Genomic DNA, 10,926 nt, shown 5'->3' with positions numbered 1-10,926 from the left:
TGGCCGGAGAAAACGCCCGCAGCGCGCTGCCTTTTCCTGTGTCGTCTTCGCCGGCGCGACGAGGCAGCTCAGCCTGGAAAGGGTGAAGCGCTGGCCGAACCAAAGATCAAAAGGGCATTCATTCTGGATGCGTGCCCGTATGCTTTGGCCTTTGTGGGACCAAAGATCAAACCGAGAGCCAAATTGGTTCACTCCAATTTCTGGATTCCACATTGCTACTGTTGTTTAAAACCGATGGCCAAATGGCCCAGTCCTTGTACTTTCTACTATTACTACTGGTATGATAGTATCGTTATCATTACTAACATATGAATTATTAGGATGATCACAGGAAAAAACCAAACAGCATATTTTTTAAATGAAATTTATGAATAAAATTTTTATATATATAACATTGGAATACCGTTACCTGCAAAGGATGCTAAGATTCGCAAATAAAACGTTTTGACACCACTTCAGAACGAAATGTCGCTCAGCCGTTCAGGTGATCAGGGCTACTCCAGGAGTAAGAGAGTAACTGGGAGAAACAGCGGTCTCGAAATTTGCAAGACGCATGATGCGATAAAACAAACCTGATTAAGTGGAAGCTATGAACTGGGACATGGATTCTGAGGTGCGAATCTTTAGAGTAGCGAATTGGCGACGAGGAGAAAAGGGAAGCAGAGAAACTGTGCGGCAATGGGGCCCAAGCGGCTGAATCCACAGAAGACTGCCGTAAGCTACGGGCCAGAAGTGGCCGCACAGAGATAGAGAATAGAGCCCACAAGGCATGAGCTAGAGATAATTGGCGCCTCGATTTGCGCGCAGTTTGTTGGAGGGGCCAGCAACCCGATTATCGGACCCGTCTGTCTGGGATCCTTCAGCATATACCAGAAACAGAGCATGCGATCATGTTTGCACTTTGAAGTATGTTCATTTGAATTTTTTTATGCAGAAATGCGTTCAGGTTTATGCTACGAATGAGTGTAATGGAAATAGAACTTTCAAATTTTGAAAGTGTACGCACATCGGTGTGAGGAGAACGTGATCTAACTTGTACTACTACTATATTTATGATTTTTGTTGTGATTTTCCACATGTACACAAGTCTGTAACCCATGGAGCTTATGGATCAGGCTTGGGCCAAGATATAAGAAGCACGAAGCTTCTGCTAAGGCCGAGGACACACGCCTGAAGCAGGCTGTTTCCCTTTAACTTGCTAGCTATATACACTGCAAGGCTGCAATTTTAGACGAGTGATCAAAGTTGCTAAAGCAACAAAAAAAAAAATTCTATCTTGCTAGTCGCTCTTACAGACTTACACTTCCCTAGTTTCGCAGTGGCATCCCCAACAGCGAAAGGTTTCTTTTTCTTCAAGAAAAAAAAGGAAGACAACGTTGGGCAACTCAACAGAAGGCTTTACAGACAAAAATGCACACTCCCCTGTAGGCTCTGAAGATCTGCGTCTGGCTGGCTGAAAGCCCGTGAGGTGCTCCAACATCAACTGCCACCCTCATGTTAGCGGTGTCGGCATGAAGTGATGATATATACAGAAGGAGAAAAGGTCCTCTCTCTAGCTTTGTACAGCTGCTACGATCAGACTTGGTAGACCATTCCTACCTCCAGTGTGGAGGCATGAGGTATGGTGGCAGCATATGTTGGTCCGCGGCTGTTTCTCCTCAAGAACTCGTAGAAGAAGTTTATCACGATCCGCTTTATGAAACTAGACCCACTCTTCGCCTTCATGTACGAGTGCCCTAAGATGAAGGACATCCCAGCCTCCCTTGCATCCATGAGCTCCTGCAGCTCGCGGCGCACCTCACTGTCCACCTGGGCATTCTTTGGCAGTACAAACCTTGCTTTCTTTCGGTTTGGTGATATGATCTGTGTATTTGCCTCCTTACGAGGGGACGCTGAAGCATCAACTTCTCCATTCTCCTCCCACAATGGAATGCCATTACTGATGGAAGATAGTTTCTCACCGGACCTCTCCGTGTCGTCCGAAACACCGTTATGGTCAGAATCCCCACTGCGGATGAACTCTGCAATGCTGCTAACTAGGTCCTTTTCAAACTCTAGGTCATCCTTCTGCACATCACGGTACCCATATCTCACGATGACCCTGTATAGCCTGTACTCTTTTGGACCAATGCGACCCACCAGAAACCGTTCTTCGGGTTGGACATGTGGCACTGGAACCGATTTAACACACAGAAAAACAAGTACCTAATGGAAAAATAATTTTGTAAGGTGCGCCCTATAAGTTAAAACAGTCACATGAAAAGAAAAGGTATGAATAGTTCTGTAAGGAACCTAGCAATAACATACCTGGTGAAACGCAGGCAGATTAGTGACAAAGTGTGAGAAGATAGCTGGAATTCCAGATACCAGCTCTGTATGTATCAGGCCAATGCCTCGAACACGGACAATCCCAAGTGATGGGCCAAGGTTCAAGAGCCAGTTTACTGAAACCTTGTTTTGAAAATCGAACTCGTACTTCTTTATAGTGCCGTAATGCCATACACACATGACTATCATAAATATAAAAGCGAGGGTAACTGGAACCCATGCGCCTTCATGAAACTTAACAAGGGAAGCTGAGAAATAGAGTACTTCAATTGTTCCAAAGAAGAGCAGGAAACCAAGCGCAAGGAAGATACTTTTGTTCCAGCAAAGAACAATGACCAGTGACATTAAACAAGTGGTGACAAGCATAACAGTTATAACTGCCAGACCTGTATCAAGAAAGCTTAGGAGAAACAGTAAGAACAAGCACTAGCTGCACTAATCAGCTGTTCCTTAATGTGCATTAGAAATAACTGTATGCTTCCTACCTTGTGCATTTGCCAATTGCTTCGTGTTTCTGAAGCCGAGAGTAACAGCCAGGCAGAGTACCATCAGGATCCAATTGATTTCAGGGATGTATATCTGACCGTGCACTGTAGACGATGTGTGCACAATTTTCACACCAGGGAAGCAACTTAATGATGAGCACTGCTTGATAATTGAAAAGGTGCCAGTAATGACTGCTTGGCTCCCAGCCACAGCTGCTAGTATAGCAATCACTAGGACAGGCCATCTGAGTATTTCTGAAGATGGTAATACATGAATCAATGCTGAGAAATATGCAGTTGCTATACCTGTGTATTACTCTATTGTGACATTACCAACGACAATATCCAAATCCAAGAGTGTACCTGGCACTGACACATAGAATCCAATACGATAACTATTCTCAAAGCTGTGGTGTTGTGAGATATAAGCAGCTTGTCCCATGTAAGCAAGAACTAGAGCTGGATAGACCACGGATATGAACGCGATCTGTTGGAAGTAGAAATGACATAGGAAATTGAAAATAATCACGATTTAGTTCAAGAATGACAGGCACATGACAATATATAAACACCATGAAGTCACCGACCCACTCAGCAGTGAGCACAAACATGCATACTACAGTAACCATGTGCAGGAAATAAACAAATGACAAAGTAACTTTGTTTCTTATTCTTGTCTGCAAAATCTAGGAAAAAACAAACCAAGCAAATTCCAACAGGACTTATATATGCCTTCAGTCAAGTTAAACCAGTCAAGCTCTTGAACAAATTAGACAATCAGTGGTGTCATTCACATTTCATAGTTAACTTTTCTAGATAGTTTTCTAATGATTATGACCTAAACAGAAGGGCAATAAATAAAAGATTAGGACAGCAGGGACATCGCAGTAAACCATGTACTCCACAGTGTTACTCAGTAGTAATTCTATCATATTGTATCAGGCTCATCTCAATTATCATACCTTAATTGAAGATTGTGAGAAATGCCCAAGATCAGCATACATAGCTTCCGAACCTAGAAGTTATAAAATGAAAAAGAAACTAAGTTTCCTACCATCATCATTCAACCAAAGTCAAAAAGCCAAACAGTACGCAACAGTCTAGCTTATCCATTACCTGTTACACACAAAAGGATTCCACCCAGTGACATCCAGCCACCTGTTTGGGTCTTCTTGAGAAACTGATACATGTAGTATGGTGAGAGGGCTCGGTACACATGGTGGTTCCAGTGAAAGATATTGTAGACACCTATAACACTTATGCAGAGAAGCCAGATGCAGACGATTGGCGCAAAGAGAAATCCAACTCTGTGTGTACCATAGTGTTGCAGCGCAAACAAGCCTATAATTATGGCACACGTCACAGGAAGTAGTACGTCTGCACATTTACATCACTGGAACAATAAGCATCTCGTATGTATGGATGTAACCAACTAACTCATAACAAATACCGGGCCATAAACCAAAAGTTATGAACTAATTGAACAGAATCAGCAGGTAGAATAAATATTTAAACTCTATATTTCTACTCGAAGTTATCAATATACCAAACAAAACTGAGCAATTAACCTACATTTGTGGTGCTCATGCTCCATCGATAACTCGAGCCCTGAGACAGCAGAGTATACTGAAAAAAAGGCAGCATTAGCGCAAAATAATTAGCATCATCACAAGAGCTGAAGAGAAATTTGAATGCCATGATAACCAAGCATCCCAAAAAAACCAAGATGGGAGAGGTCAAACCAGAGACCGCAGGGGTGAGCACGCCGTCCCCGATGACCATACACGTCCCGAGCAGCGCAAACAAGAGGAGCAGCCGCTGCAGCACCCTGTACCTCTCCAGCAGCGCCCGCAGCCTCGACATGGCCCGGGCGTCATGACGCCCGGCGCCGCCCTTCCGTCCCGCCGCCGCGATGAGCTCGTCGTCGGTGCCGCTGCCGGGCAGCAGGCCCGCGCGGACGTGGCGGCAGATGAGGGAGTAGAGCGCGAACGTGCCGCCCTCGCCGCCGTCGTCCGCGCGGAGCACGATGAGCACGTACTTGACGAGGGAGATGAGGGTCAGCGTCCAGAACACGAAGGACAGCACGCCGTAGATCTCCTCGTTGCCCGCCGAGTGCTGGATGTCGTCGCCGGCGAAGGCGCTCTTGTACACGTACAGCGGCGACGTGGCCACGTCGCCGTACACCACCCCGAGGCTCTGGTACGCCAGCAGCAGCGACGAGCCCCATGACTCCCTCCTCCTCCTCTGCTGCCCAACTCCGAGCAAACAGTCAGGAAAAGCCAAGAAACCCGAGGAGAAGAAGGCTCAAATCATTCGCGCCGCGTCCAAGAACACGAGCAACGAGCTCACCTTGTCGGGCGCCCCCGCGCCGTGCGCGCCCTCCAGATCCATGCTCCCCAGCACGAGGGCTCAATGCGCCGCACCGGAGACACCCATGGGCACACAAACTACCGGCTCGGCGTCAAATTGCTGCAAGGAAACAAGGGATTCGGTGACGGAATCGTATCGCAGTTGCAGGATTTATCTATCAACCAATCTATCGCTCTTGGCAGCTTGCGAGAGCAGGCACACTCCACACTCCTCTCCCTTCCCCTACTTCCTCCTCCTCCCTCTCCTCTCCCTCTCCCTCTCTTCTACTAGATTTCTAGTAGCTTCCTGCAAGAAGCACACCTCCTCCTCCTCCTCCTCCTCCTCGCGTCCTCTTAACCTGTTTATTACTCCTAAGTACGAAAATGGGTAACTTCCCTCGCTTCTGTATCCAAGAACGCCACGACAAGCAGCGGAGGAACTTTTTTTTTTGGGCGGAGAGGGAGAGAGCGAGCAACCAACCAAAGCAAGAAGAAGATGCAGCGACCACCGTGTGGTGGGCTTCTCTCCTGCCTCTCCTCTCTGTAGTGAAGTGAGCCGCTTCCTGTTGCGTGCGCTTGAGAGGGGGTTGGACGCGTGGGGTGGTATACCGGAGCGGGTTGGTTGATACGTGGTTGTACCTTTTAATCAGCGTGATATTGTGCCTTTCAGACCCAAATCAGCTGCTTTTCTGGTTAACCTTTTGATGGACTTGTTTAGCACCGGACAGAGGATTACGTGTACAGGTAGATTTTGGGTCTGACGTAGTTGCATGTATTATATCCGATCCATGTGATAAGGTTTTATTCACACACATCTCCTCGCTATGCTTATAAATTTTGATTTTCAACATTAAATGAAGTTGATTTGAAGTTTTTCACGAAGTTTATTTTTCAGCCTTGAATATTAGATTGCTAGGAATATGTATATACAATTTTTATTCATAATTTTTTATTTGCAAATATGTTGCTTGTTTTTCAAAATCACCCAGACAATCACCCCCTTTATCTCTAAATTTATATGGGTTTTAATACATTTGAACACATATACAAAATATATTTATAAATAAATCTATACATGGAATGGGTGCTCAAAGCGTCGCTTATAAATACGCTACCTTGCTAGGATGAACTTATAGCATTTCTACTAATTGTTACGAAGTTAGGACACCCAACCAATGTCATGAAACGGGAGGCCCGCATAACACCCTTAACTTTTTGCTTCCTTATTAAGTCAAAATTTAAATTTTTAAATTTAAATTTAGAGTTGATTTCGGGGGTTTTATCATGTTTATTTTTCAGCCTTAGTTTTAGATCGCTAAGAACACGTATATAATATTTTAAATTATTTTTTTTTAACAAATATGGTGTTTGGCTCCTTGAAAAAGTTAAAACAATCACCCCAGACATGTTTTTCCTTGTGTTTTCTATTTTTCGATTAATACTATATTGTAAGTCTTTTGCTATGCCTATGCCTAGATTCATCCATGACCGTATATATTTAGATTTCTATATGTCTAGATTAATGTCTATTGTGAATCCAGGCAATTATAGAAAGTATTATTTGTATAATGTGATAATATTTAATTTGCTAATTATGCCATGGTTCATAAATCGCAATTCCATGCTGACTTCAGAATACGGTAAATTGTCGTAGAGCTCAATAATCTTCATTTTTCAAACATTACTCTCCGTTACTCTTTCAAACCTCTGAAATGGCCATGATAATTGTTATTCTTTCGCCCAGGCTTTTTCGAAATGAAAAACTTTTAGTTTTCATGCTATTAGCTTATGTATTATAAGATTTCATGACCTTTCATAAATTTTTATATGCTAATAAATATGAGTGTATATATAAAATATATTCATGGATTTATGGATGAATCATGATAATCATAAAACATAAAATGTAGGAATTACGAGATATCGAGTAATTTTGCACATTTCCCCAAATGGATCTTGAAATCTTTCTGACAGGAGCTTTTCGTTTCTTTTCCTACCAGAACGAAGTATGATAAAATGATCACATATACTCAGAATGTGTTCTTGATAAATGGATTAAAGTGCATATTTTCAATCCCTTAAACGGTGTGATTTTTTTAAAAAAAAACTTTCTATATATGAATGTTTAGAAAATATTTTAATTCTATTTTCAACTTTATAGTTGTTAATTTATCTATGTATACTGTTAAATAATTATAAAAAATAATTCAAATGTCCATTACTACCACCTCTTTCCCACGAAGACTTTAATTTTAACTTCACTCGGTTGTCCCAGAAAGACTTTATATCTTAACCAATTATTACAATTATTACATTATAGTTCGGTAAAAGGTGGGATGAATGCATTGAAATTTGAATAACCAGGGAGCAGATCCATTAGGAATTGAAAAGGTTACAGTTTTTATGACTTTATATTGATTTGTATGAGATAGTTTAAAAATAAAATACTCTTGGACGGAGGAAGGGAGTAAGTAATTATACTCCTGTACCAAACAATACACGATTAATTATTGGTATTACTTTTGTCCTAAAATAAGAACAGTTTTGACCATTCTAACCTGGTTTAAAATAAGTTTACTTCCAAGTAATCGTTTCATTGGAGTTCATGAAATCATAGAATTTAATAAAATGAAGGGTATTCTAATCTTTTAGTTTTTTCATTTGGTTGTTCTCAATGCAATATTTTATTGTGTGGTTTCAACGGTATTATATCATGAAAAATATATTTGGGTGGATAATGAAACAAGGGTTCTCAACACAAAATTTCAATTCATAATTTTCTATACTAACATATCACTTAAATATTGCATCCAAGTGACCGATACTAGTTAATTAAATATATGAATATAAAATAAATTAGTCTTATGGGAGGTTTCAATCCGGTTTCATGATCTAGATAATTGTATACATCGGTTTTTTTCATAAAACTTATCGTATGTCTCTCATCTCGGGTCACTGTTTTTTTACTATGTGCTATATCATTTAAAGAGATTATAACTCTTACTAAAGTTTGAATGAAAAAATATATTTTTTGGAACGGGATTATTTTTTTTTAGCTTGTCTAGCTATCGATTGTGGACATGACGTAAGATATGATAAAAAGGGATAAGCACGGATGTGTACTTCAGGTCGGAAAGCTACGTGCCGGGGAAAAACAAATGGTAGAAAGCTACAGGAGAATGATGGGTGAACCATATGCGAAAAAATAATCCATCTCCTCGTATAGTATTTGAACCCTGAAGTGTATATTGCATAAGCAGTGATTATTTCTTGATTTCGTACGGCACTTTGCATACGATTTGTTCAGAGTCATAGAGGTACCAGTCAGCAGGGATGATCTGTCATTAATTTTACCATTCTCTCTTGTCTTAAAGTTACTGAGTTATCAGATGTTGACAATCTTCTAGTGTACCACTTCAATTCTTCTAAGCAGATTTCAGTCATGGAGCAAGCTACCAGTCAGCAAGGATGGTTGGCATTTCACCCCCGTCTCTTCCCTTCAAATTGTTGCTATCAGATGTTGACATCCTTCTAGCTAGTGTACTTCTCTGATTTTCTAATTAAGCAGATTTCAGCGGCGCTGTTGAAATTAGGACCTTTATCAATTCTTTCAGTTTTATATTTAGTGAATCAAAACCCTAGAGTACGGTAAAGGGATGTCCGTATTTTTGTGCACTTCGTGACTTTGTTTCATTAACTTCTGTCTGTGTAAGTTGACAGACTTGATGAACTTGTGGAAGGGAATTACACCTCATGCCTAATAAATTTCTGAATGTCTCAAGTCATGGCTGAGCCACCACCTCATTACACTGTTTCGATTAGTGGGTATACGTATTAAAAAACGTGGGTAAAACTTTCAAAAAAAAGTAGGTAACAAATTATATTTCTTTCCCTTCTTGTTTACTAATGGACAAAACTGGTTGTCATTATAAGAAAAAACACAGTTTTTGTTTTAGAATAAACAATAGGTGCCACCAACACCCGACAGAGCAGGATATTTTAATCATCGGAATCCAACAAAACTGAGAAATCAAAATGGGACATTTCCAGGTGAGATGTATTCCCTAGAATCTCGATGTGGTGACACATGGGGGAGCAATAAAAATTCTAACATGAATAGGATATTGGATTTGAGAGACTGAAATTCAAGATTTTGTAGATATATCTTGTCAGATTTACATGTGGTGGGAACATAAAACATGCTTAGGCCTCGTTTATTTCCTAAATTTTTTTTCAAAAACATCACATCGAATTTTTAGACACCTAAATAAAGCATTAAATATAGATGAACTAAAAAACTAATTACACAGTGACGGAAGAAATCTTGAGACGAATCTTTTGAGCCTAATTAGTGTGTGATTAGCCATAAGTGCTATAGTAACCCATATGCTAATGACGGATTAATTATGGTCAAAAAATTCGTCTCGCGGTTTTCAGGCTAGCCGTGAAATTCATTTTTTCTTCAATAACCCCTTCCGACATTCGATCAAATATTTGACGTGACACTTCTTCCGAAAAAGTTTTCAATGTAAACGCCCCTTATACGAAGAGAATCTATAAAGTCACCTGATGAATTTTACTACTTCTGGGGAATCTCTCCCCCGGTGAAAATTCAAACATAAAACAAGAAATTTATTACTTCAACATCGATCCAAACATCACTAGAGTTGGTGAGCAAAGAAAAGAAAAGTGAAGATAAGTTTTTTTTGTTTCCAAGAAGGATGCATATGAATACAATGACCTTTCAGAGCAAAAGACCTTGGCTTTATACAGCTCGGTCGTTCAGCAGGAATCTTGCATCACCTGATTTTACAGGGTTCTTCAGAGACCACAAGCTTGCATCATAAGTTTTACCTCGACAGCGGCATATTCCAACCCCGTGCCCTCAGCGACAATATTGGGTCGTACTCGACTTTTCCAAATGTCATGGTTATGCGATGCTTATGCCTTTCGTCTCCTATCACACTATCTGACTGAGAAGCGAAAATTACGGATGGAAGGAGAGACGTTGTTTTCTGCTAGAGGATGTTTTATCTGACAGGCACATATATATATTTATGGACTCGCTCTGTTTCATATTTTAAGATAATAATATGTTTTAGTTTTATATGGTTTTATTCATAAATCAACAGATATGTTATATATATTCATTGACGTCCGAACACTAGAATATATTATAGATATAATATTTTTCAACAATAGTGCTGCTAGCTAACTAAGCACTGTAGCATTGTTTGCAAACAATTTACACACAATATAAGTGTTATTACATTCATCTCAAAACAAGTGCATCTTCTAGTTCTTGAACTAAAAGAATCTGCTTATTTTTGACAAAGTTCGTGCATGAATATGTTATATATTGTCTAATTTTATGATCAATTTGCTGGTAGAAATGAATAAACTAACTTAATCTGTTTAAGAACTTAGGTATAAAAAACTTTTGTGAAGTTGTAATGTTTAGAAGCTTCAAAAATAGCACATGGTAATAAATAATTGTTACGTACTCACTCCGTCCCAAAATAAACTAATTTTTCACTTTTTACCTATAGATTTTGACTCTTCGTCTTATTTAAAAAAATTTTACGATTGATATTTTTGTTTTTATTAGATGATAAACCATAAATAGTATTTTACGTGTGATTAATTTTTTTCTAATTTTTTGAAAAAAATTTAAATAAGACAGATGATCGAACATTGGACACGGAAATCGAAAAATTGATTTTTTAGTACGAAGAGAGTATTTATCTATCTTTTATTTCATATTA

General features: G+C 39.9%; 1 protein-coding gene across 3 annotated transcripts; it reads right to left on the bottom strand.

Annotated features, from left to right (window-relative positions):
- Positions 1–1,245: 1,245 nt before the first annotated feature.
- Positions 1,246–5,767, bottom strand: LOC102717777 (potassium transporter 25). Of its 3 annotated transcripts, XM_015833842.2 has the most exons (10): positions 5,643–5,767; positions 5,163–5,282; positions 4,556–5,060; positions 4,386–4,439; positions 3,930–4,190; positions 3,776–3,828; positions 3,177–3,300; positions 2,814–3,068; positions 2,308–2,714; positions 1,576–2,205 (listed from the first exon to the last, which is right to left on the bottom strand). In XM_015833842.2, exons 2-10 carry the CDS (start codon positions 5,202–5,204, stop codon positions 1,576–1,578), a joined length of 2,331 nt encoding a protein of 776 aa, XP_015689328.2. In that variant the 5' UTR covers positions 5,205–5,282; positions 5,643–5,767. The 3 variants fall into 3 exon arrangements, with proteins under 3 accessions (XP_006649013.2, XP_015689329.2, XP_015689328.2); XM_006648950.3 differs by having other exon boundaries at positions 1,246–2,205; positions 5,163–5,764; XM_015833843.2 differs by having other exon boundaries at positions 1,246–2,205; positions 4,556–5,057; positions 5,163–5,764.
- Between the last annotated feature and the right edge of the window lie 5,159 nt (positions 5,768–10,926).

This window comes from Oryza brachyantha, chromosome 2, assembly GCF_000231095.2.
Source record: "Oryza brachyantha chromosome 2, ObraRS2, whole genome shotgun sequence".
Lineage (NCBI taxonomy): Eukaryota > Viridiplantae > Streptophyta > Magnoliopsida > Poales > Poaceae > Oryza > Oryza brachyantha.
The sequence above is the reverse complement of the archived record's forward strand: the minus strand, read 5'-3'. Positions and strand labels throughout refer to the sequence as shown.

Excerpts from the sequence above, each read along its gene's own strand:
- LOC102717777 (XM_015833842.2), bottom strand. The coding sequence starts at position 5,204 with ATGGATCTGGAGGGCGCGCACGGCGCGGGGGCGCCCGACAAG. Across the intron at positions 3,301-3,775 it reads TCTCACAATCTTCAATTAAG|ATCGCGTTCATATCCGTGGT; the intron begins GTATGATAATTG and ends TACTTCCAACAG. Across the intron at positions 2,715-2,813 it reads GCAATTGGCAAATGCACAAG|GTCTGGCAGTTATAACTGTT; the intron begins GTAGGAAGCATA and ends TTCTTGATACAG.